Source organism: Phyllostomus discolor, chromosome 1 (genome assembly GCF_004126475.2).
Source record: "Phyllostomus discolor isolate MPI-MPIP mPhyDis1 chromosome 1, mPhyDis1.pri.v3, whole genome shotgun sequence".
In the NCBI taxonomy this organism is placed as follows: Eukaryota; Metazoa; Chordata; class Mammalia; order Chiroptera; family Phyllostomidae; genus Phyllostomus; species Phyllostomus discolor.
In genome coordinates, this window is record NC_040903.2 from 115735054 (window position 1) to 115762555 (window position 27502).

Genomic DNA, 27502 nt, shown 5'->3' on the forward strand with positions numbered 1-27502 from the left:
TTGCAGATGACAAGCTACTGTACATAGAGAATCCCAAAGATTCCATCAAGAAAACACTAGAACTGATAAATGAATTCAGCACTGTAGCAGGATACAAAATTAATATTCAGAAATAAGTTGCATTTTATAGACAATAATGAACAGAAAAGGAAATTAAGAAAATGATCCCATTCACAATCACTTTGAAAAGAAGAAAATACCTAGGAATAAATCTAACCACAGATGTAAAAGACCTGTTCTCAGAAAATTATAAGACACTGAAGAAAGAAACTGAAGAAGATACAAGTAAGTAGAAGCACATGCCGTGTTCATGGATAGGAATAATTAATACCATTAAAATGTCCATATTACTCAAAGCAATCTATAGATTCAATGCAATTCCCATCAAGATTCCAATGACATATTTCACAGAAATAGAACAAATATTTCAAAAATTTACAGGGAACCACAAAAGGCCCTGCATAGCAACAGTGATCCTGAAAAAGAAGAACAAAGCTGGAGGAATCATGCTACACAGTACCAAACTATACTATAAGGCCATAGTAATCAAAACGGCATGGTATTGGCATAAAAACAGACACACAGATCAATGGAACAGAATAGAGAACCCAGAAACAAACCCATACCTTGATAGTCAATTAGTATTTGACAGAGGAAGCAAGCACAAACTATGGACTAACGATAGTTTATTCAATAACTTGTATTGGGAAAATTGGACAGATACATGCAGGAAAATGAAACTAGACCACCTTTTTATACCACAAAGAAGAATAAGCTGAAAATGGATTAAAGATTTAAATGTTAGGCTCACAACCACAAAAACTGTAGAAGAAAACATAGGCAGCAAAATCTTTGACATTGCTTGTAGCAATATTTTATCAAATATATCCCCCCCAGATAAGGGAAAGAAAAGAAAAAAGTAAACAAATGGGACTACACCGAATAAAAAGGTTTTTGCACAGCAGAGGAAACCATCAACAGAATGAAAAGACAATCCACAGAATGGAAAGACCATATTTGCTGATGTATCTGATAAGGTGTTTTTCATATGAAAAGGGGCTAATATCCAAAATTTATAAAGAACTTACAAAACTCATCACTAAAAAACCTAAACAATCCAATTAAAAAAATGGGCAAAGGACCTAAAGACACTTCTCCAAAGAGGACATAGAGAGGACCAATAGACATAAGAAAAGGTGTTCAATGTCACTAAATATCAGAGAAACACAAATTAAAATCACAAAGAGATATCATCTTCACACCTGTCAGAATGGCTGTCACCAGTAAATCAACCAGCAAGTGCTGGTGAAGCTGTGAGGAAAGGGGACTCTCGTGCACTGTTGGTGGGAATGCAGGCTGGTGCGGCCACTATGGGAAACAGTATGGAGTTCACTCAAGAAATTAAAAATGGAACTGCCTGTTGACCCAGTGATTCCACTTCTGGGAATTTACCCGAAGAAAGCCAAAATACTAATTCAGAAGAACATAAGCATCTCTATGTTCATTGCAGCATTGTTTACAATCCTCAAGATATGTAAATGGCCCAATTGTCCATGGGTAGATGAGTGGATAAAACAACTATGGGACAATTACACAATGAAATACTACTTGGTCATAAAAAATAAGAAAATTTTACCCTTTGTGAATATATGGATGGACTAGGAGAACATTAAGCTAAGTGAAATGAGCCAGTCAGAGAAAGACAAATAGCCTATGATTTCAATCGTATGTGGACTCTAATAGACAAACTGAACTAACAAGGAAAACAGAGACAGATTCAGAAAAAAGAGCAGGATGACAGCTAAGGTGGGGAGAGGAGGTTAGGAGGTGGAGGCATTGAGTGAACAGGAGAAAGGACTCATGGACATGGACAGCCTGTGTGGTGATTGCTGGGGTGGTGGCTATAAGAGGCCTAAATGGCAATGGAAAAAAATACAATAAAATCTGCCAAAAAAGGTAAAGAAAATAAAAAGAACCATTCTGCATTTCTTGTAGAAATATTTAAAAAATCACTTTTCATGTACTTTGTTTTAACTCTGTGTGCAACTCCAAATACTGAAGTCACATAGAAGCAAAGAATGGATATCAAAAATCTGTGGGCTAGATTTGGGGCTCCTAACTTTCTCTCTTTTTTTAATCCTCACCTGAGGATATTTTTTCATTGCTTTTAGAGAGAAAGGAAGTGGGGGGGAGGGGGCGGGGGAGGGGGAGGGATGGGGAGAGAGAGAGAGAGAGAGAGAGAGAGAGAGAGGAGAGAGAGAGAGAGAGAGAAACATCGACGTGAGAAAACACTCACAGGCTGCCTCCTGTACGTGCCCTGACACTGGGGTCTGAACCACAACCTAGGTATCTGACCTTACCGGGGATTGAACCCACAACTTTTCAGTTTGTGGAATAATGTCCAATCAATTGAGCCACACTGGCCAAGGCTGGGGGGCTCCTTACTTTTTCTGGTGAGAGGTGGTGCGCCTGGTGCAAAAGACAGCAATGATCACGACCACCACAATGGTGATGACCCCAACAGAAACGATGATGACCAGTAGCATATTACTGTCCAGAGGAGAGGTGGGGCTTCCATGGGGGCTGTTACTGCCTGAAGAGAGAAAAACAGCAATTAGCTTAGAGAATTCTAGAAATGCACACAATCAGGCTATATCACTTTCACTGGAGTACAGATATTTTATGTGAGCTTCTTTCTAACTCTTATAAAAGTGTGTCACGAACATGGCTATCTCCTCTGGATTATGAAGTCCAGAAAGCTAAATTTTGGCCCTATACATATTTTTCAGCACAATGCCTTACACAAAGCTGGTGTTTAATGAAAGCTTCTGAAATTATACTGATCAAATTCGAAAATTAAGGGTCTTTCCCTCTGGTGTCTTATATTGTATATAAATTGGTTTTATAAAGCACCACTTGTACATCATTTAGGTTTCTGACTTTTAAAACTATTTTAAAATTGTGTGTTCATAGAAAGAAAAAGTTTTTCTCAAAATATGTCTGAGGTCATAAAAGTAACCTTTCCTAAAAAAGTAACCTTTTATAATCATAAAAGGAAAATAAAGCCTCTGTTTTTATTAGTTTATGCAGAGTTAATTCTCTTACTCTATTTTAGGAAAATGTAGCTCTGTATATATGCATTAATTTGACAAATATTTAATGAGTGGTTACTATGTTCTAAGCATTGTTCTAGGTACTAAGGATGAGGATTCAATGGTGAGTCACTAAATTAGGAATGTTGGGGTAGGGGTAGGACCAAACAACAAATAACGAATCCTTAGTAGTGAATGCTATGAAAAAATCGAATGAGGGGTATAATACAGTGACTGGGTGGCTATTTTATATTGAGTGGTTGTAAAAAGTTTGTTTGAGAAGATGGCACTTGAGCTGAGATCTGAGTGAAAGGAGAGATCCCACATACAAAGACTTGGAGGAAGAATACTGCAGAGGGAGGGAACAGCTAGTGGATGCATCCTAAGGCAGGAATGAGCTTGGCATGCTCTAGAAGAGAGAGGTAGCCACTGCTGTTTAAGCACAGAGAGATGTGCAACATTACAGAGAAGGAAGTGAGCAGGAAAAAAACAGAATGAGGCTGGAGATTGCGCAGAGGCTATTTAGAGCCTTTAGGACATCTAGATTTTCTTTTTTCTTCTTTATTATTTCCCCATTGCTTATAGGATGAGGTCCAAGCATTTTATAGAGGTCTTCTATAATCTAGTTCTGCTCTAAGTTCATTTCCATTTTCTGAATGATTTCCATTTTTGCTTCCAATCTCATCATAAAAGTTATGCAGGCTCATATTATAAAATATGGGAAACCCTATCATACAGATCTAACCACGATGGATATTTGATGTCTTTCTTTCTAGTTTCTCCCTCCCTCCCTCCCCCCCACCCCCTCTCTCTCTCACCTTTCTAACAATTAGAGCTATACAACAGTGGAATGCACTGCTTTGCCAAATAATGAGTGTCCAGTCACTGGAAGTACTGAGTCATTCTGCCAGTCTGGGATGTGGTAGGATAAATTCCTACCATGAGGTATGGCTTGCAAAGCTATTTTTAGAAAAAGCTCCCAAAGTGATTTTCATATACATCCTGGTTTATAATTTAGGATTAATCCAAACTATACTTATTGTGGGAATCCCTCCTATAACATTGGATTAGCTGACCTTCTAGTTTTGATTCTATGATTTTATAGGCTACATCTAAGCACAGTGTAAAATCTGGGCTGATTTAGGAAATCTTAAGAGTTTATTATTCTACATTTGATTCATTTTTGTTCTTCATATCTGAGAAAATGGTAAGCACACAGACAATTCGAATTCTGCACACTGACCTTTACTAGAATAATATTTTAAAAAATAAAATAGGCTTCTGGTCAAGATGGAGGAGTAGGTAAACATGCTTCGCCTCCTTGCACAACCACATAAAGAATTACAACTAGATCTCAAAACGAGTAATAACCAGAACTGTCAGATAATCAAGCTGTATGGAAATCTGATAACCAAGGACTTTAAGAAGCCACATTCATCCAGATGGGTGCCTCTTCTACAATAGGCCACACTACTAAGACAGGGAGTCAAAGCGGCTCTACCTAATACACAGAAACAAGCACAGGGAAGCTGCCAAATTGAGGAGACAAAGAAACATGGCTCAAATGAAAGAACAGAACAAAATTCCAGAAAAAGTACTAAGTGGAACACAGACAACCACCTATCTCAAAACACTGGTGATCAGGATGCTCAGAGAATTGAGTACAGCAGCAAAAGAAAAAGGACCTAGGAAGAAATAAAAGTTATAGTAAGTGAAATAAAGGAAAATCTACAGGGAACCAACAGCAGAGGCGATGAAGCTGGGATTCAAATCAATGATTTGGAACATAAGCAAGATATAAGCATTCAACCAGAATAGCAAGGAGAAAAAATAATTAAAACAAACAAACAAACCCCAGAACAAAAACATGAGGATAGTAAGGTGCCTCTGGGATACTGCTAACCATACCAATATCCAAATCATATGAATGCCAGAAGGAGAAGAGGAAAGGCAAGAAATTGAAAACTTATTTGAAAAAATAATAAAAGAAAACTTCTCTGATTTGGTAAAGGAAATAGACATACAAGTCTAGGAAGTACAGGGAGTCCCAAACAAGTTGGAACCAAAGAGGACCACACCAAGACACATCATAATTAAAATGCCAAAGGTTAAAGATAAAGAGAGAATCTTGAAAGCAGCAAGAGAAAAGGAGACAGTTACCTACAAAGGAGCTCCCATAAGACTGTCAGCTGCTTTCTCAAAAGAGACCTTACAGGCAAGAACCTACAATCTAGACTGCTCTATCCAGCAAAGCTTTCATTTAGAATGGAAGGGCAGATAAAGTGCTTCCCAGACAACGTAAAGCTAAAGGAGTTCATCACCACCAAGCCATTATTACATGAAATGTTAAACGGGACTTATTTAAGAAAAAGAAGATCAAAACTATGAACATTAAAAGGGCAACAAATCCACAACTATCAACAACTGAATCTAAAAAACAAACTAAGCAAACAACCGGAACAGGGACAGAATACAGATATGGAGATCTTGGGCAAGTTATCAGCTAAGAGGGAGAGGGGGGAGAATGGGGGAAAAGGTACAGGCAATAAGAAGCACAAATGGTAGGTACAAAGTAGTCAGGGGGAGGTTAAGAACAGTATAGGAAATACAGAAGCCAAAGAACTTATATGCATGACCCATGGACATGAACTAAGGGGGGGAATGCTGGAGGGCATGGGGATATTGGGTGGAGTGGGGCAAAGGGGAAAACTGGGACAACTGTAATAGAATAATCAATATATTTAAAAAACAAAAATGATGTTTTTATATATGGCAAAGACTACAGAACTAGGAGTCAATGAAATGAGACTGTATTTAGGCTTTACACGAATCTTTATTAACAACAGTGCAGAACTACCAGGTGGGGTATGCAGCGGGGCAGGTGTTGAACTGAGAGGCTGGGGAGTTCTCAGGGGTTGGGAGGAAAGCCAAGGTGGGGTAGTTCTTCCCTGAATTCAGCAGAGGCTAATTCTCATGTAACTGTCATTTGACCTCCAACTGTGAGCTGGCCAAAATCTTCCTTCTGAGAAAAAAAGTGAGCGGCCAAACATTACCCTTTCTACCAGGGACATTATGACAGGCCTTTTCTTAAGCCTCATCTGAACTATTTCAACAGCTTACTAACCATTTTTTTGGACTATATACTCCTACTCCCAACTCGTTCTTCGCTGTCTATTAATAGTAGATACTCAATAAATGGAAGTCATAGTTTACCACTATTAGACATCTTACATATGTTACTGATAGGATGAGGCTCACATTTCTTGGCACTGGTACTTGAGCTTTTGAGAGGCTGGTTCTAACCAACCTTCTCTAGCCTGAGAATCTCTCTCCTGCCTCCAGGCAGAGTGATCCCCTTGGAAAGCAGGCTGTTTATGTTGCCATGCCTTGGCACATGCTGTTTTTGCTTCCTGGAATGTACGAACCCCTCTGTGACATTTAGCAATCTCCTATGCACCATTTAAAATCTGGGTCAGCTCTGGCCAGGTGGTTTAGTTGGTTGGAACATTGTCCCATACACCAAAAGGTTGTGGGTTCAATCCCCAGTCAGGGCGTGTATAAGAGCGAACTGATCAGTGTTTCTCACATTGATGTCTCTCTCCCCTCCCCCACCTTTCCTCTCTCTCTAAAATCAATAAACATATCCTTGGGTGAGGATTAAAAAAAAGGATTATACATCACATCTTCTACAGAGCTTTCCCTTTTCTCTGTTAGGTAGTTTTTTACTTATTTCTCTTGTTCCCATAGCCTAATATATAAAACCTGAACCTTAAAAAATGTGTGAATCAATGAATGCATTAGTAAAAGAAAAGACAAATAATTCCATTTTTTACAACCTTGAATAATCAGCACATAAATGTAACATATGTAGCCCAAGAAACTCAAAGTCCTAGAACTCAGACACTAAAACTTTCTTGAAGCATGCAAATCTGTCTCACTGTCCTAAGAACCGGCTGATTTCACTGAAGTCTGGGCAGTACCACTTTTTATTTAAACAGATAGCTAGAGATTAAGCAATCATTTTATTTCCACAGTCAGAGTAGGAGTTTCCAGGGGACAGGCCCTTGTCTCTCATGCATCACCAGCAGGGGTAGACACAGCAAGGGTTATTTCTAATAGCTACTTGTATGGGTTTTCACCAACACCAGATTCTTAATCTGGTGTAGAACCTGTTCCTTTCAGGCTGTGCGTAATAGTGGAAAAGGCACAGGCACATTACACCTCCACTAAATGCCCTGAGGTTGAAAGTGGGAATGAGGAGATCCAAGATGGCTGCAGAGTAGGTGGAAGCTGCATTAACCTCCTCCCAGGACCAAACGGGAATTACACCTAAATTATAGAAAAATCATCCTGAATAACCAACCGAACACTAGCTGGGGGGAAGCCTTATAATCAAGGGCACCACAGTAAGACTGGCACGGAGTGCAGAGGTACGAGAGGGCTGGCTGGGCTCCCATGGGCAGCAGCTAGAGTTCCGGAGTGGTATTTCAGCAGTTGGAGGGTTCCCCCTGAGAAGTGTGGGGTCTAAATCCCACAATGGGCTCCACAGCCTATAGCACCAGAGCCAGACGGAACCCAAACATCATCTGGCTGTGAAAAACAGTGGAGTTTCTGTCTGCCAGGGGGTGACTGCTGGAGATGCAAAGAGCCACTTAAAAGGCCAACACACATAATTTTTTTTGCAGCCACTTACTCTGGGCTCAAGCAGAGGGAGGGCAGAGTGGACTAGAGATGCATGAGGAGAGTCTGGGGCAGATGGCTCTGAGGAGAGAGCTGAAGGGTCAGCCACCAGGATCCCAGTGCCGAGTCATTCCTCATACCATAGGAGACAACTTTCTCAGGCAAAGCAGTCCCCTCCAAGTGGCAATAACCTGACAGGAAGCAATAGCCCCATCCTGTGGAGCTTAAGCCATGCTGAGGAGCATAGCTGGAGGCTATTTCAGTGATGAAGCCTAACAGAAAATCTGTAGGTGAAGATGGATCTCTGGAAGCTCTGAGACATTAGCTGACCCTCCCCAAGGCCTGGTGCTGGTAAAAGCTGGCCTTGGTGAGCAGCTTGGTCCTTTCCACATGCACATCCAGGCCCAGCAGAGGGAGCCACAAGCTGTGGATTGCTTATAGCTCCAAACAGGATGCCCAGAACCAGTCACAGGCAGAGTTTGGCACAGGCCTACACAAGAGTCTTTGCAGATTTACCAAATACATAGAAACAAACACAAAGACAATGTGAAGACAAAGAAAGGCCCCAAATGAAAGTACAAGAGAGTTCTCCAAAAGAAGAACTAAATGAAATAGAGGCAAACAATTTAAATTCAGAGTAATGATTATAACGATGCTCAAGAGCTTTAAAAAAAAACCATAAAAAGAACCTGTCAGAAATAAAGACTCCAAAACTTGAAATAAAAAATATAATGGAAAGAATAAACAGTAGGTTAGATGAAGCAGAGGACTGAATCAAATATTTGGGAGACAGGGTGGGAAAAAACACCCAGACAGACCAACAAAAAGAAAAAAAATATTTAGAAATTAGGACAGTTTAAGAAATCTTTGGGACAGTATCTGCATCACAGGAATACCAGAAGGAGAAGAGAGTGAGCAAGGGAATGAGAACCTATTTGAAGAAGTAATGACCGAACACTTCCCTAACCTGGTGAAGGAAAAAAGACACACAAGATCAAGAAGTACAGAGAGTCCCAAACCAGCTGGACCAAAAGAGGCCCACGACACGATACACTGTAATTAAAATGGCAAAGCTTACAGATAAGGAGAGAATCTTAAAAGCTACAAAGAAAAGCGGTTAATTACCTACAAGGGAGCTCCCATTAGACTGTCAACTGATTTCTCAACAGAACATTTCAGGCCAGAAGGGACTGGAATGAAATATTGAAGGTGATGAAAAGCAAAGACCTACAACAAAGGCTACTTTAGCCAGAAAGGCTTTCATGTACAATTAAAGAAAATGTTACCATTTCTGAAGGAGGCACTGATGGTTGAGAATAATGATTATGCCAAGTGAAAAAAGCCATTCAGAGAAAGACAAATACCATATATTTCACTCATATGTGGAATCTAACAAACAAACTGAATTAGCAGGCATAACAGAGACAGACTCACAGACAGAGAGAGTAGGCTGACACCTCTTGGATATTTAGGTGGTGGACTGGTCAATCAAAAAAAGAAAAAGTAGTCATGGACATGGACAACAGTGGGATCACTGCAGAGGGAGGTGAGTGTGAGGGGAATAAATTATAATGAAAAAATACAATAAAATAATTTTTAAAAAATGGGAATGATATCTGTTCCCCAAAGTTCACAGTGATTTCATGTCTGAAAGTAACGTACAAATGGTGACGTTCAGTAGAAGAGTAGGTGCCATCATTTGAGTAATAGAGGGCACCAGCTCTTAGGATGGCTGCGAGTGTGGGAAGAGTTGTTTAGAATTCTCGAACTACAAACACTATGGTAAGTAGTTTAGAGAGAAATTAGTGATTCCGAAGCATTTATTTGACTTGGGTGATGGCTAATTCCACTAGATGGTTTATTTTTGAAAACAATATTCTAATTCTTTTCTAGAGGCAGTGGGCAAAAAAAAAAAAGACTTGTTTATTTAGAGTTAGTCTTATTTCAAGTTGGATATGTGGGGAAACAATTTTATTTATAAATCCTATAATAATGGGTTTGCAGTAGTTCAGCACTTATTTGCCAGATAAATGCCTAAAGCTAACTCTATTAAATAAAAGAAACAGGTAACATTCTACAAGCTACAAGGATGTTTCGAGACATAAAGCAGAACTGTGTCATGTCTACGGCAGGCCAACAGAGCTGCAGGAGGGGCTTTACCGCTCATTGGAGGTTTGTAGTCAGGTCCCAGGTCTGGCAGCCGGCTTCCTTTTCCCGCAGACCCTGAGGCTGAGGGAGAAAAAAAATCACGTCAGTAGCAACCCAACCCACAGGTGTGACAAGTCCATTTCACAGCTAATGAGTGTTTTCTACAAAAAAATATTTTCAAGCTACTTAGTTCATGAGAAAATGAAGTAACACATCAACAACAGGGGAAAATATAGTCTTATCTGTGCAAAGCAAGCTAAGGTATAGCTTTCTACGCAATGAGGCATCTGAAAGGCTGACACCCTTTCCAAGGCGTAACTAGTGTGCAACTCAACTGCCACTCGTTGCTGACACTGCGGGGGGCACATGCCACTTCTCTGGCCCAGGAAAGAGTTTTTGAAAGATGGCTCGGAGCACTTATGCAAAATAGCTTCCCTTGGAAAAGGAACCACGAAGACTGGTTTGGTTTTCTTCTGCAGTGAAGAACCGGACTCTTCCAAGGGCCTAGCAGGGACTGGATTCTTTTCTCAAATTATCAAGTTGCCTTTCCCTCAGCAGGAGCAGGAAGGGGCAAGTGGAAGTTCACATTGGGGTCACAGTTCCTGCTCAGTCACCTGAACATGGTCTTGAATTGGTCTTGAATTTTGTTCTTCACATTTATAGAAAAAGCTGCTTGGGTAAAGCAAATACAAGGAGTCCTTTCCCAGAAAAGCAAAGGCATCCCTGCATCCCAAGTGTGGGGCCAGAGGGCAGCACCAGAGCGCTCTGAACAGGGCTGGAAGAAGTGCGCAGTGAAAACCGCTGTTCACAGCACAAAGCTGAGCAGACTGTCAGCCCTTGCACAGCGGCTCCACTTGTCAGGTAGTGGCTAACAGGTAAGTAACCTGACTTTTGGCAAGTTATTTAATCACTGTATACTTTTCAGATTTCTGTTACCTCATTATAAAACAGTAATGGTAATGGCATGTACTTCATGAAACCGTTGTGAGGACCAGAGGGAAACTTAATTCTGCGAAAGGCTCTGCATGCTGCCTGACACAAGCAAGTGTCCCATGAACACTGACCACGGCTGTTACAGGCATAACGAACCTTTCTCTCCTCAGAGGCAGAGGCATGAAGCTTCAGAAAACACTGATAAATGAGTCATTTCTATAAATTAAGCTTGGCTAGAAATTCCTAAACTAGATTTGTTTCTGTAAAACATTAGAACTGATGTCAAGTACTTCTATGAATTATTAGACTTTGAGGAAATGAAAACTTAAAATCTGAAATTTTCTGTATGTAGTTCATTTAACACAATAAACGGGAGACAAAAACAATGTTTTCTATGTTTCCAGAAGTTCAAAACTCCAACAGGTGACAGAAGTCCTTGGATGTCCAAAAAGGCAAACTCCAGAAGGTAACTCACTGCCCTTTTCAGCCGCCGCCATACTCATCACTCGGGCCCTCAGGCCTGCGGCCGTGACTCCTCCCCGATGGCACACACCACACACCACGATTTTGGCTGCTCTCTTCACTGTGGTAAAGTCTAGTCGGTGGGATGACCTAGCACTTGTACGGTTCGTCATGTTTAAATGTACTTATTTGTCAGGTAGCCCACATTTAAGCCAATCTCTTCAGAGTATCGTAGTATGTAAATAATTGCCAAAGAACACACTTTGCAAATAAGCTCGTGAGTTTAATTCCTGTATTTCCCAACAATTTTTCTTTTAAAGTTAACCTATGGGCAAGAAATCCCAAGGATTAAGCACACACCAAAAATAAATACGGACAAAGAACTCTGGATACGGAGCTGAGGTGCAGCTCAGACCTGCACCCTGGCCTGTGGAGCGGAGCCAGGGAAGGACTGTGAGTGTGTCTACGCTCTGCACATGTGCAGGACAGTCTTTTTCTTTTTTCACGCCTCCTCCTTACACCCCCTATGTACAAAAGCAAGTCTGCAGTTTCTTTGAAGTACTGTGCAATAAATGACTTATTGCAAACAAATTTCTAAAGCCCTGAAACTTGAAACCTCAAGTTCTGTCTCTTCTTGCCATTAACCAAGATCCAAAGACTGTATTTCTCATAACTATTCCTAAATTACAAAAGCAATCATCCAATTTACTTTTATTGTTCTTTCTTAGTATAGAAAACAGACAACAACTTGAGCTGAATCGCCAGAGATGACAGTCACAAAGCGCAGTTACCCTCCACCACAGCAACTGCAGTGAAAAGACCTTGCTGACGTATCATTTCAAGAATGGTGACACTGAGGCCCATGCTTCCTAGGTATTGATTTAAATTCTTTTTTCTATTGTTTTTAAAAGTGAGCAGATACATTTAAGTGAAAAAATGAAAAAGGAACTCTGAATTAAGCTTATGGTAAAAGAATAAATGCCATTAATTTTGTCATGAATAATCAGTTTAAAAGGTAAGTTTGTAGATGCTTTGTGGGAGGAAGAAAATAGGGTATTTGTTGAATTTGATTACAACTTTTTATTTAGAGATACTAATAAAACCCTAGACGCCACAAATTTGTGTGCTTGCTCTCATTATGCCCGGAATTGTTATAGAATTTCAATGTCAGTGCTAATGGGACTCACACTTAAGGCCAGTCTCCAACAGCTGCAGAACTCAGTTCATTCTGTTCAATTTTTTTCCCTGTCAGTCTATTTAGCTCCTAGCTTTTCAGATACCCCAGTGCCACAAACATGGACTCAACTCCACTTTGGCCAATAAATAACATGGCTTTTAACACATGGTACTGGTTTGCAAAAAAAAAGAAACAAAACAACAAAAAGCTAATAATAGGTCACAAAAGAGAGGAAAAGAAAGAGAGGCCATCTACTCATTTACCTTGATCATTAGGCATTTTATCAGAGGAGTCCGCTAACAGGCCAAGCACAGGGGGAGAAAAAACAAGAGCAAGGGTCACAAGCTTTGAAGATGGGACACGCATAATTTTTAAAGGAAAAAAAATAAAACCCCACAAACTTCCAAACAGATTGAGGTGGGTTTGGTTTTTTTTTTTTTAAAGAGAAACCCAGATGTGGTTTCTGTATTTCCAAAGACTCAGTTCCCGACTAAATTTTATTCCTGAGCTCATCTGGTTCAATACTTTATCTTTACTTTCTTATCTAGAGTTTCTTTAAAGGGCCCCTTTTAGTCTTTCTCTCTACAAAGGTCTAAAATAAGCCTTTCAAGTTAGGAGCCTGCATGTGTTGAAAGAGAATCATCTAGCACAATATATTACTTGGTACAGGAAAAGAGAATCATACCTGATCTGACTATAAATAGCTTCACATCACTGCCTCAAACAGACTGAAGTCAGAGTTCCCTTCTATATGATCTGGTCAGGCTAGTGACCTAGTGAGCACCAATCTGGTGGGCAATGGTGAGGGAGGGATCATTTTGAGGTAAATGCACACAGCGTGGCTCACCATAAGGACTCCTTATATCATCCATGGTCTCGACATGCTGAAGTGACACGTGCAAGCACAGCCCCACTGAAGACACATTATATACCACGCTGCGGGGAGCCTTACCTTTAGGTGTTCTGAACTGGACAGCTTCAGACATGGGCCCCATGCCCTTGGAGTTCCGAGCCTGGATTTTGAAGTAGTACGGTGTGTCAAGTGTCAGCTCTTGTATCTGGTGGGTCAGCCTGTTACCCACAACGGGCTCAATAACCCAATCGTGTATCTCTGCATTCACATCCGTGCTGTAATATATGATGTAACCTGTCCAAAGCAGTTAATGAGAAAAGAAATCTTACTTCTGCTGCTTCTTTTGAAATCAGTAAATTACATGTTACAGCACGACTAGAGAAACAGTTGCTGATTAATAAACAGCAACAGTAAAATGCATTCAAATTGCTACACTAAATATAATAGAGAAAACCACAATTTACACAGTGCCAAGCTATGGGTTATCATTTATATCAGCCACTGAAGTAACAAAACTAATAAAAGAAAATTTAGGGTTAAGTACCCTCAGAATCTAAGAAATCCTGTAAGGAAAAGCATCCAATCACTTCAACATGTTAATATTTGAATAATGTATCTTTAATGGTCTACAATTAAAATAATACAGTTTTGAAAACCAATCAATGGCCTAACATGCTCTTTTAGCTCTCACCAATGTGACATCTCGGGAGAAAAACTCCTGGGAGATGGGCAGCACCCTCTGGTAAGTTCTCCCAGATCTGGGGCAGCTGCAGTGAAATGTCACCTGGTAACTTCCACCAGAGGGCACTCAATCTCCATGGCCAAGGCAGAGAGGCCCACAACCACAATCCTACCTGACCCACACAGTACATTTTTACTGGGGTTTAAAGGCAAAGAAAATGCAATGCAGGTCAAGTCATGCTAGATTCTTTTATGAAAGAAGAAATTCAAAACCTAAAAAAATCACAAAAGACCACAAATTTATGGGAAGGAGTTTCTATTGAAAGCTGGAGCAGAACAAGGCCAAGGAACTTCATAAGACAAACTTCTGTTCATCAGTGTGTAGGTACATGGAACAGAGGCTCCAAGGGGAATAATTAACAGCTAAATCCCTTTCCTCCTTGATATGGCTGAGGACAGTGCAGCGCTTACTGGGAAAGTTTTCCTATGGAAGGCTAAGGAAACATTCAGGTGTTTTCAAAGGCCTAGCACAGTTCAAACCTTTAATGGTTAGGTGGAAGAGCGCAGGAAGCTGAAGTAGCAGCCCTGGAGGGGGAAAAGGAATTAAAAGTCCAGTGGACTTTTTTGGCTTCAGGGTAAAAAAGAGCAGAATCTGTTTCCTGGGAATTACTCTATAGAGTGAGGTGGGGTCTTTAATTCTAGAGCAGGTCATCTTAGTCCAAGGCAGAGAGGACAGCTTTTGTGAGGAAAATAGGTAAGTCCATACAGTGTCACCACATCCAGAGGCTGTCTGTCTATTGCACCCCACGAACACCGAGCTGGTGGCTAATTTTTATGTCACTGTGGGCAAACAGCGGCACCCCCTGCTCCACTTCTCAGGACCGTCATGACTCACAGCACCTCCTAAAATGGCCAAGCTGGCCTTCAGACTCCCACTTCTCCCAACAACACAGAACTCTCTGGGGTGCTTCTGCCAGGCAGGAAAAGGGGACAGACACACATTCAAAGTCATCTTACCTGTAATTTTGCCATTGGCTTCGGAGGGAGGCTGCCAGTTCACAATTATGGTCCTAGGTTTCCCCTCTTTACTCACAACAGTCACGTCCTTGGGTGGAGAAGTTGGGACTACAAAATAGGGATACTTTCAGTAATTCCTGTCCTTTTCAGTTTTATTTGCCACTTCCTCAACTCTTTCCATTTATAAGGCAAAAAAGATAAAGCCTCCTTACTTCAAAGAACTCACAGTCTGTCTATAAATAGCTCGAATAAAAAGGTGAACATGTGAAACACCAGAGAGAGAACAGCACACTGTGGAGTCACAGACTGGCCGCTCAACCGGGGGTCAGGAATGTATGTGCTGAGTAGGTAGGGAAACCAAAAGATGAGTTACCTACCAAGTAGCTACAATACGCCAGGCACTTTATTTTATTATTATTTCATAATCTTTACCTGATATGTTTATTAATCTGACAGAGAAAGAGAGAGAGAGAAACATCCATCAGTGCCCCCCTACCTTGTATGAGCTCCAACTGGGGACTGAACCCACAATTCTAAGCATGTGCCCTGACCAGGATTAAACCCACCTTTTGTGTGGGATGATGCTCCAACCAAGTGAGCCACCTGGCCAGGGCACCAGCCTTTTTACAAATAACTTTTCACTTAGTATTTATGGCAACCTAAAAGGTAGTTACCACTACCCTGCTTGACAGATCAGGATGCTGAAAATGAGAAAAGTTATGTGATTTTTCTAAGATAACATTCTCCCTTAATTTGAATTATTTTGTTAAGATATTTTAAAATGTAAAATAGTTTTCTCTCTCACCTATATTTGGCTCTCCAAATATTTGAAAACCCTGAATTCCTTCAAAGAACACATGATTTATAAATTGATGTTTTTTATTTTAAGTTTGCAATGAAAACATACTGTCAACTACTTGAACTTATTGCTCTAAAATGTAAAGTTGTTTGTGTAACAGAAAAACCAACAAAATAAAAATGACTGCATTTCTTGTTTTCAAGTTATGGCCGAAAACTTTTAATGCACTAGTAAGGAAATGAGAGAATCCTCCTAGTACAAAATGGAAGAAAGCCTGGTGAAGTGTAAACATCCTAAGGAAATACACAATATATACTTTATTAGCTAACATGCTGGAATTAAAGCAGAAGATACTCTTAAAACTGGCAAAGAAAACAAACTCACAGTCTATGTAAGCATTTGTGCACTGTATTTCTAACTCTCCACATCCAAACCCCTTTCTCTGCAGGAAGTTCAACCCACTGTTTAGAAGACAAAGACACATTAGGGCCAGGCCGTCTGAGGAGACACTATACCTGCCTTTCTCACCCTTTATACACAGGATAGACACACCGGGACCGGAACAGACCACCACGGACTGCACACGGCCCCGTGCTGGGAGAGCACAAGGGGGAGAAGGGCGGGCCTTTCATGGGGAAAGCAGGATGAATGGCAACGATCCCTCCCGTCTGCACAGTGTTTGTAAATGAGCATGTACTTTCCCATCTCCTCCTCGTTTTACCCCACCATAACCCTATACAGTAGGAAAGATGGAGGTCACTACCCCTCTTTTATTACCCCTCTGGAAGAAAGAGATTCAGAGGCTGACTGACCTGCTTATGATCACAGTCAGTGGATGGCTGACTGGGACTGAAATCAAGTCTCTCGATTCCTAAAATCTAGTATACTTTGTACTGCATTATCCTGTTATTTGTAGTATTCTTGTACAATGATGATGAAAACATAATTCATCAGCTGAAAAAGCAAATATTGAACTCAAGCTACAGTTGCTTTGTACTTGCTAAATACATTAACTAATGTGCTCAGCTCTTGCTTCAGTTAGTGAAATGATTTGGAACATGGTACAACATCAGCAGGAACTTCCACTGGCTTTCACATCTCACGTGGAAGAAATGCCACCTGGCGTATGGCTCCAACAACACGTACCTAATTCAAAGGTGGTCCCATGGGCTGTCATGCTCCACGTGCTGGACCTTCGGCCCTTCGTCACCATCACAGAGAACTCATACAGTGTATTTGCTTTTAAGCCCGTCACCAAATAACTCAAAGTGGTTGCATTTGCGTTCTGGAAACATATGATTCAAGAACTTTAGATTTAGAAAATCTCAATAGTTAGCTTTTCTCACTCAGAGCACATGTACTATAGTACCTTGTATTTGGTGTTTGCCGGGATGTTGGTTTTCCACCGGACTGTGTAGTACCGAGAGTCCGTAATCTTCTGGTGTTTGGGCAGTGAGTTGTCCGCCCATGTGACCCTGATGGTGTCATGACTCAGAATGGAAGCCTGGACCCCCACCGGTGGCATCATGGGGGTGGGATCTGGCACTGGAGTGTATGGAGCATTAATAACAAATAAATCAACCTCAGAAGTGTCTGGGTAAAAAGTAATTAAAAAGGGAAGTGGCATTTTAACATAAACAAAAATAAAAGAAAAGGGAAATGCAGGGTAATACAATGGAATGAAAGGTGAGAAATGAAGAAAGAGAAAGAAAACCTAGAGTTAATAGATCACCACCATTCATTTAAAAGAATATTTCCACTTGTGTTCTTTCAGAAAAACATCTAGAAAAACATTAACTGTAAATTCTCTACTGTATTCTGTAGGTGTATTAAAATTTGATAATCCAGTGATTATTATTAACATATTCATATTTAGATTTTCCTTTAAGTTACTTGAAAATTCTACTTCCTGTCCCAAAAGGACCATGAAAAGATAAAAATTGCTTTTAAAATCAAAGGCAGAATTTCTGAGCAAGCAACACAGAGCTCTGATCTGTTTTGGTACTTCAGGGCCGAGACCGAGGTTTGGGATGCAGCAGGAACTGGGCGCCACAGGGCCTGGAAAGGCCCTGCTCTCAGCCCCGAGCCCCGCAGAGCCCCGCAGGTCAGCCGCAGCCTTCGCACTCAGGTGTGTGAGGCCCTCAAGGGCTCAGCTGGCATCTGCTGACTCCTGCTGCACTTTCTCCAGCTGGGTCGGAGAACAACCCACTGGGGAGTCCCAGTGAGTCATGGGAATGCCGTAGTAGTTATGGGTCCAAGCGACTTAGTCTTTATGAACTTTGGAAATCAGAGTCCTTATCTGATGGAAAGGAAAGTCTGTCCTCAAGTGCTGTCCTGTGCTGTGTGCAACAGACACATTCTCAGCAAAACAGAGGGCAGAGCAGGTACAAAGCACCACGGACCACAAGCCCACAGCAATACACCAGGATCCGTCTGGGCTTTTCCAACAGGCTGTGTAAGTGTACACACACTCATGTATTCTAGGTTAAGGTTTTAAAAGGGTTTCCCACATAGTTATTGTGATTAACCCTTCCTGTAAGTCAAAATCTGAAAAGACATGGGCAATTATTATGAATAATTGCCATGCTAAAGTAATAGTCTCCATTTGCATATTTATTTCCTCACGACGAGGACAAAAATAACGGGAACAGCACGCATAGTCAAGGGCCTTGTTCAAAGATCAGGACACAAAATAAATACCACTTAGTTACAGACCATGTTCCTTCAGATGCAAAAATCATTAGACTTCTTTGAGGAAATATTTCCTTTGTAACAACTCTTGAAAAAAGTAGCTAGGCCACATGAGTTAGGATCATTTCCTTCTGTATTTGTAGCCAGAAAACTAAGGGTCTGGCAGACTTAAACGCCTGCTTCTGTGTAGTTGGGAGGGTAGTAATATCGGGGTAATAATTTATAGTTTTAATTTTAACATTTCACCTAAAATGTCACATGGTGTGCTTGGGTGAGATATTAAGAATTACATGCTTACGGTTGGGCATTACTTGTGCCAGACCCTGTATATTTTGAAGTCACATTAAAAAAATTCAAATTTGTTTTTTTCTATTGTAGACTGAGTTAAGAAAGTACCAAACTATTTATTTAATATTCTCTTTTGATCTTGCTTTGTCCCCTTTATGGAATGCTAAAGCTCTTTTTAAAAGGAGTTATGAACTGTCAGCGTGGAGGAGCAGAGACAGGGCAGAACCGCCCGGGCTGGTCTCATCGAGACAAGGCACAAGGGGGCGCGGGGGCGCAGAGGTTCTCTTTTCAAGGAGAGTGACACTGACTGTGTAGTATCACACACAAGTGTCCAGGAGACACAGCAGGTGGTACAGAGTCACAGCTCTGGGAAACAAATGGAAAATAGCATTTCCGAAAGTGATGAATTCTTTGATTTCTCAGTGCCTATTAGAAAAAATTTTCAACTTTAATATATCACTGTGATACACTTTGTCATTCAGATCTAAAGTAGATGTTTTATATGTCTATAGAAATTTTCTATGTATAATCATTTAAAGATATTTTATTTTTTTATTTTATTTTTTTTCATTTGAAGATATTTTAAATAAATTACAAAGAAAAACGAATATTTGGTCTCTTTTGTAATAAATATACAGTTGATCACATAGACAGTACATCTGACTTTATATTTTTTAAATATAAAGCTTATGAAAAGCACATACAAAAATACTTTCCCAAGCAGTTCAGGTGACTAGTGAAGAAAGTGTTGGGTTTATCAGTCATACACATTTACTGTTATCATCAGTAACCTGTATAATTCCTCCAGAGATATGGAAATCTTTTCATTTTTTCACTCATTTTAGTTATAACTCACATGACCGATAGATGAAAAATCACTTTTAATTCCGTCAGAACTCTGGTTTTTAGATCCCAACACATTAAAAACATGTGTTACATATCTATCTAGAAATGTTCACATGACAGGGTTGTTAATATTTTCTAGAAAGCAAAACAGGAATTAACATAACATTCCATGTTACAAGCCCATATTCTTACGGGAAGCCTGCACCCTGAACTGCCACACGCTTTTCCCTCCACTGCTCTCCAGGGGGCGGGCCTCGTGGGAACAAGCCGAAGGCCAGAGGAGGACAGCAGACCTTACCTGTGTGAGGCCTGGTCACAGCACTCTCATACAGGGGGATGCCTTCGCCCACGTTGTTGAATGCTTTCAAGGTAATCACATAGTGGGAGCTAGGATCTGAAGAAAAGAACAAGTCAAAACACTTAAATTCTCACCAAAGAATTTTATAAATTCAAGGGTGACTGCATGATCTTAACTCCAGAGGAAATAAGGAGAGAAGACTTCAAAAGTTTTTACGAGGGATGAGTTGGAGCGCAGGGAGGGGGAGATGGCCACGTTACGTGGCAGTTGCCCCCTCACCGCAGGGGTGTGTTCCAGGATCCCCAGGGAAGGCCTGGAACCAGGGATAACACCGCACCCTACACACATACACTCTGTTTTGTGCTGTGTGTGCACACCTACGATGAAGTTTAATTTCTAATTTAGGCACCGTAACAGATGAACAATAACTAATGATGATGTAAGTGTAGACGTGGTCTCTGCCTCTGACGGCCAATCTGAGGACTGAAGATGGCCAAGTGACTCGCGGGCAGGCAGCGCACTGCGCACAGAGACGCTGCGCACACGGACGGTCCGTGTCCCGGGAGGGAGGGCCCGAGTGGGATGGCCTGAGATTTCATCACACCAGTCAAAATGGTGTGCCTTTTAAAACATTATAAATTGTTTATTTGTGGAATCCTCCATTTAATATTTTCAGGTCTTGGTTGTCCATGGGTAACCCAACTGCAGAAGCTGAAACAGCGAATAAGGGGAAACTACTGTGTAGAAAAACCATCTGGGATGAACTCCCCCAAGTCAGTGGAGCGAGGCTGGCTGTGCCTGCATGCTCTCTTGGCCTCGGCTAATGGGTGGTTAGTAATGTTACTGTACAGTGTGGGGCTTGGATTAGAATGAGTAGATAGGATATTCATGTTTTCTAAGCCATACATGGGAGTTTAAATTAAACAAATCCCTTTCCTTCTCAGAGGAAGGACAGTGAGGGGAACAGCCAAGGTAGAGAAACAAGAGAAAAACTGTTAACTTAGTAATTGCTAATGTCCTTAACTCTCTGAGGGGGTGAGGAAGGGGGAGGGAGGACTCCAAATTCAGGAATTGCCAAAACTTATCTGGCCCCCATGAAGACTTCTTGGTTGGACAAAATCTGCCCCGGATTACAACAGGCTTGGAGGTGATGCTGCAAGAAATGTCAGACTGAAGACAACACTCCCTCTAGGTGACTGTGTAAAATGCTGCTAGTTAGACTCAGTGACAAGAGGTGTTATTAAGTAAATACTATTTCTCATTTTCTTGCTTTGTAAGTCAACTTTGAGGTATAAATGGCATATAGTAAAGTGTACCACTTTAAGTGGTATATATAGTTTGAGTTTTGACAAATATGTGTATCTGAGTAATCACTGCCACGATCAATGCAAAGAATATTGCCAATACTCCAAATAGTTCCCTTGTGACTCTTGCAGTCAATTCCTATCACCCGTTTCTAGGCAACCACTGATCTTTGTCACTGCAGATCAGTGTTGCCCATCCTGTAATTTCACAGAAAGGTGATAACGTGTAACACGGAAGCATAAGGATCTTTTCACATGCTTACTGCCCTCCTGTTTATCTTCTTTGGTATTTTTTCTAAGATTTTATTTATTTTATTTCTGGAGAGAGAAGAAGGGAGGGAGAAAGAGAGGGAGAGAAATAGCAATGTGTTGTAACCTTTCATGTGCCTCCCACTGGGGACCTGGCCTGAAACTCAGGCATGTGCCCTGACTGGGAATTGAACCAACTTTGGTTCAAAGGCCAGTGCTCAATCCACTGAGCCACACCAGCCAGGGCTGTTTGTCCAAATCTTTTGCCTACTTTTTTACCGGACAGTCATCTTCTTATTGAGCTGTAAGAGTTTTTTAAAATAAATTCTGAACTTAAATTCTTTATCAGATATTTGAATGGTAAGCATTTTCTCCTGGTCTGTGGCTCACTTTTTCATTTTATTGGTGTCTTTTCAAAAGTAGAAGTTTTAAATTTTGATAAAGTCAAATTTATTAATTTCTTAATTTTATAATTTGTGCTTTTTTGCATCCTCAGATATCCTTGCTTACCCGAAGGTCATGAAGACTTTGTCCTGTTTTCTTGTAGAAATTGTATAATTTTAGCTCTTGCATTTAGGTCTGCTTTAGTGCATGGTCTGAAAAAAGGGTCCAGGAAGGTTCCTTCTCTATGTCATACAGTTATCCAATTATTGCCATACCTTTTGCTGAAAAAACTATCTTCTTCCCCACTAAATTATCTCAGAATTTTTGTAAAAGGTCAATTGACAATACACATATGGATCTATTTCTGGGTTCTATTCTGCTCCATTAATCACCTACCTTGTACCAGTACTACCACAATGTCTCTGTTACTATAGCTTTATAATAAGTCCTGCACTGTGGGTCTTCTAAACTTTATTTTTCATTTCAAAAATGTTTGACTATTCTAGTTCCTTTGATTTTCCATATGCATTTTAGAATAAGTTTACAAGTTTCTACAAAAATGTCTACTGGAATTTTACTTAGGATTGCATTGGGGAGAAGGCAATTTTAATTCCAATTTCCAACTGCTGATTGTTAAGAGTATGGAAATACAACTCTTCTGTATATCACCTTTGTATCTTGTGACCTTGCTAAACTCTCTTCTAGTTTTAGTAGATTCCTCAAGATTATCTACAGTAACAATGAGTCTGCAGACTGCTCAAATATTGGTTTCTAAATACCACGCTTCAAGTAACCAGGGTTCCTTGGAGAAATGGTTGACTCTAGGGGTAAGGATAGGAAATACCAGGACCTGAAACATCTTACCATGTCAAAGAGGAAGAAAGTGCTTAACGAAAGATGGGAGGTGTCAAATGGACAGAGGGGAACCAGTTATAAAGAGATTACCACTGGCCACTGGCCATCCTTTCACTATGAAAGAGAAGGAAAGCAATTCCTTTTTTAAGGATGCTAATAAATGTAGAAGAAATAATGGAATTAGAAAATCACCATTTGTGAAACACCATAGTGATAACTATTACTAAAGATGCTAAAACTAGTAAGTGAAAGTTTGATGAGAAATAAAATATTTACAAAGAGGATCTATCTCCCCTGCAAGGTACTTATTAATCATGAAGAAAAAATAACTTTATGCAAGAGAAATGTGGCAGACACCACTTTAGCCAAGAGATCATAGTCAACGTGCCGAGTGAGGCTCTCCTGCGCCCCTACCGCAACGTGCAGACAAGAGCACAATGTGCCCAGGACCCCCCTCCAGAAGGGCACACGCTGAACGGAATGAGGAAATACTAGACAAGTCTAAGTCAAGGACAGTCTACAAATATAAATGGTCTACACTCTTCACAAAGGTCATAGTCATTCAAGTAAAAAACCAAGCCACCCGAGGAACTGCTCCATCCCAAGACGACCAGTGAGACACAACAACGCACCACGCGGTCGTGCACAGCGCTTTTCTTTTGTCACAAAGGGCAGCAGTGAGACCAATAGGGAGACACGAGTGAAGTCTGCAGATACTGTCTCCATGTTAACACACTAACTCTGGTCACTGCAGTGTGGCTATGGGAGGACATGTCCTTGTTTGTAGGAAATGTGTGTCAGGTGTTAGTGCGCAGAGAGGCATCGTGTCTGCACGTCCTTTCAAGTGGTTCAGAGGAGAAACAAGGGCGTGTGTAAAATGTTAACCTCTGGGGAATCTGAGTGAAGGATATACAGGAATCTCTTGTTCTAGTTTGGAAATTTTCTATTAAAATAAATTACTACACAATAAAAAGGTAAAAAGAAAGCAACCACCAAGTGCAATTACTCCCCTCACGTGACATACACACCCAGATTTTCAATGGTGTAGTAGCGCTGTTTATAGTCCACTTTGATGGTCTGGGCATGCGGGCTGCCGATGCCATAGCCGATGGCATACCCTCTGACCACGATGTTCTGGTTCTCTGGAGGGGTCCAGCTCACGACGATGCTCGTGACAAGTGGACGGACGTGAAGAGAACTAGGTACTTCAGGAACACGAGTTTCTGAGAAGAAAATCGGAAAAGCAAGATGAGATCCACCTTCCTTTAGAACATCCCACCACCCCTGGGGAATGGTGTGCAGTCTCCTGCCAAATTATTTGGTGCTGAGTTTTTTTCCATGATGTCCAAGAAGAATTCAAAGAAAATCTCTATGTACAGTAGAGCGGCCCATGGCTTTACTGCGTTCTGAGAAGACAAAACCCAAAAAGTCTGAAATATAAAACACTACAATAGTAATTTTGAAGGGAAGACAAAGAGATCTAAGAACCTCTGCCCAACAGAAAAAAACAAATAAATTGCCTTTTAGTAGCCATTCCTTTTGGTCCCACGCCTGATTCCCTAACTTAAGAGGCAGAAATATCAGCTAATAAGAAGCCTGTTCTCAGCAGGAGATCAAGGATCACACCACAGCTGTAGCATTAGTGATTCACTCTCCAAAGTCATATGACAAGTCAGAAAACATGAAATTTTAGAACCACAAATTGATTTAAGAAGCTTAAAAAGGTGGCAATTTACAGTCTCTTTCAAGGCATAAACTGCTATCTTAATTTAAAAATTAGCAAACCAAGAGCTAGAACAAGGACCCAGGGTCTTTTGTTCCCCAAGTGCAGCTCCTGTCTCTGGTAAAGGCACACCCACGCACCCATGTGGACTGACTGCCTAAACAAACAGATGAGGACAAGGACAAGGTGTCTGTGGTGAAGCATGAAGGGAAACTAACACAAATAAAGGCAAGATTCCCACGGCTCAGCCTTACATTTTAGACCATTCATGTACCTCACGGCCGAGGTAAAAAAAACAGACTTAAGGCACCTGTACCTTCTTTTTGGCTCTGGTTCTGCTTAAAGAGACAGTTCTCTGCAAGCCGCTGAGGGGAAATGCAGGAATGTGCTGCACTAGGGGAGTGACGGCAGCGTAATGCACTAGAGCTCACAGAGTGAAGGGCTGCACGCCTCACACCCGGGCCTTCCCGCCAGACTCACTGGACGCCACTTAGTGCCTCCTGTGTCCATGCTGCTGATTGTGGTTCTTACCGTCTAGGTCACTTTCAAAAGTTTCAGCAGACAGCCAGTCAGTAGCCGGGCCGGTGCCATTGACTGTTAGAGCAGCTACTCGGAAATTATATTCAGTCCCCCGATCCAGACCTGGGACCCAAATGACAAAAAAAGACAAGCTGAAATAAGAGCTTTGGAAAAACAAAAGATGTAACATTAACGCAAATATCTCATCCACCAACTCAGTACATAGCTAATATGTTGATAAAATTTTAAAGTTAGTACAAAACAAGCAATACATAAATACAGCACAGAGGATCTCCCACCTCTAAGACAGAAGTGAGGTCCACACAATCCAAGAAGAAAACAAAATGAGTACAGCTCCCAGGCGATTACAGATTTTTAAAAGCACTTGAAGGCATTTTAGAGATCATTGAATGCAATCACTTCATTTTGTTACTATGGAAGCTAAGGCCAAAAAGAGGCCAAGAATAATGAAAGAGCTAGAACAAAGGAACAAAGGCAGTTGGTCTTAGAAGACGCTGAAGACAAGAATGCAAGATGTAACTCCTATTTCATCTTTTCTTACAGCTGAGCTGCAGACAACAGTATGTGGTTACCAGAGGGGAGAGGGAAGGGTAGAGGGTAAAGCGGACCGAATACATGGTGATGAAAGATGATTGGATTTTGGGTGGTGGGCACACAATCCCATACATAGATCATGTACCACAGTCATGTATACTTGAAACCTACACGACCCTATTAACCAATGTCACCTAATAAAAATAAGAATATAAAAAAATGTAAATCCTACCACGTTACCTCTGTTGTCTGAGCCATTCGATAACCAGGGAAAAAACTTTAAACACCAAACAGCCCAGAAATCTGTTTCTCAATAGCCTACTCACTCATAAGTATATACAATAAGTCAAAAAGGAGCAAAGCCTTTCTCTTACGCAATCTTCGTATTTACTATCAGCTAAGAAACTCCATGATTTACCAATGTGTTAAGGGCAACAAAGATGCACATGCAAAGTCTACTCTACAAAGTAGAGCAACAGACAATATTCATATATTCATGAATCAATTTTTTACTGTGTTGAAATAAACACGAAATTTACTATTTTAACCATTTTTAAGTGTGCATTTCACATGCATAGATTTTTAGATCACTTGAATACTAGACATTGTGATAGGCATTACAAGGGTTATGAAAAATTGTTCTACTTTCCCATATCTGAATACTGGGATCTTTGGCCAGGAACGCAGTACAGAAATTCCAGAGAGACAGCTATTGAGAGAACTTGGCCAAAATGAGCCCTGGCTCGGTTAATCACTCCTGTCACACGGTGGAGAGGAGAGGCGGCAGGTTCTGTTCTCGGCAGACTACCCTCAATCTATTTGCCTGTAAGAAGCAAGACCGCAGGAGAAGAAGAAAAACGGCTGGGCCCATGTCACTTTACCTTCCTGTCTCCTCCCTGCAAACACGAAGCAGAAAGTAGCCAGAGTGGCTGTGCACGTGTCTACGGCGGTGAGGAGACAACAGTCTGGCCACCAGCAACCACATTACCAAGCCCTCCCCTACCTCTGGGGAGAGTTAGAATGCAAGGAAGTGAGTGAGGGAGTGGGAGGGTATGCATACAAGCATGCGCAAGCCAGGGACGCACGTGTACAGAGATTAAGAATTCCTCTCCCCTGCAGTAACCGACAGAGTTCATGGACTAACAACACTGAGGCACACAAATCATACTATAAAGACATGGCAGAATATGGTAAGTGCTCTAAGTGGCACAAAAAGAAGAAACAACGAATGACTCCTGGCTAAAACTAGGCCCCTAAGAAGGGAGGGGAGGGGGCTCAGGCTGGCGCACTTGGGGAGCATGGCCGGGTGGCGAGCCCTGTGCCCTTCCCCCACAATAGAAGCCATGGTGGCAGCCAACCTGATGCCCACACCTCCAGCACAGGCCTGTCAGCGGCAGCTTCTCACTGCTGCTGCCTGCTCTGCCTGTTCCAGCCAGGGTAGGCTCAGTGTCCTGGCTGGTGCTGGTCCTGGAGGCAGTGCAGCAGGAAGAGAGGTGTTAAAGGGGAGGAGGCCTGGGCCCCTGGACCCAGAGTGCCTGGAGCCCACACAAGCCCTGCACCCTCCCTCCTACATGGGGAGCCGCAGGGCCAGTGAAACTGTGCTGTGTGGGGCACAGCAGAGGGCGGTGGCTACAGAAGACAGTGTGCTGCGGGCAGGATGCCTGGATGCACAGACTCAGAAAGATGCCTCAAGCCAGACAGCAACTGGAAACCAGCTAAGCCTCCTATGTTTCTTTTTTTCCCAAAGATTTTACTGATTTATTTTTAGAGGCAGGGTAAGTGAGAAAGGCAGGGAGAAAAACATTGATATGTGAGAAATATCAACCAGTTGTCTCTTATACACCCCCAACTAGGGACCTGGCCTGCAACCTAGGCAGGTGCCCTCACCAGTATCAAACAGCAACCTTTCGGTTTGCAGGCCAGGGCTTGATCCACTGTGGCCACACCA

The 27502-nt window shown here is 41.4% G+C and overlaps 1 protein-coding gene across 1 annotated transcript in view; it reads right to left on the bottom strand.

The window, feature by feature from the left end:
- The window catches only part of NEO1 (neogenin 1), a 256126-nt gene that overhangs the window by 16057 nt on the left and 212567 nt on the right, over window positions 1-27502 (bottom strand). Inside the window, 10 exon segments of the mRNA XM_028506136.2 lie at window positions 2446-2593; window positions 9933-10001; window positions 12756-12788; window positions 13445-13639; window positions 15044-15151; window positions 16989-17127; window positions 17212-17435; window positions 19966-20061; window positions 23786-23980; window positions 25012-25122. Coding sequence (XP_028361937.1) covers window positions 2446-2593; window positions 9933-10001; window positions 12756-12788; window positions 13445-13639; window positions 15044-15151; window positions 16989-17127; window positions 17212-17435; window positions 19966-20061; window positions 23786-23980; window positions 25012-25122 — 1318 coding nt within the window.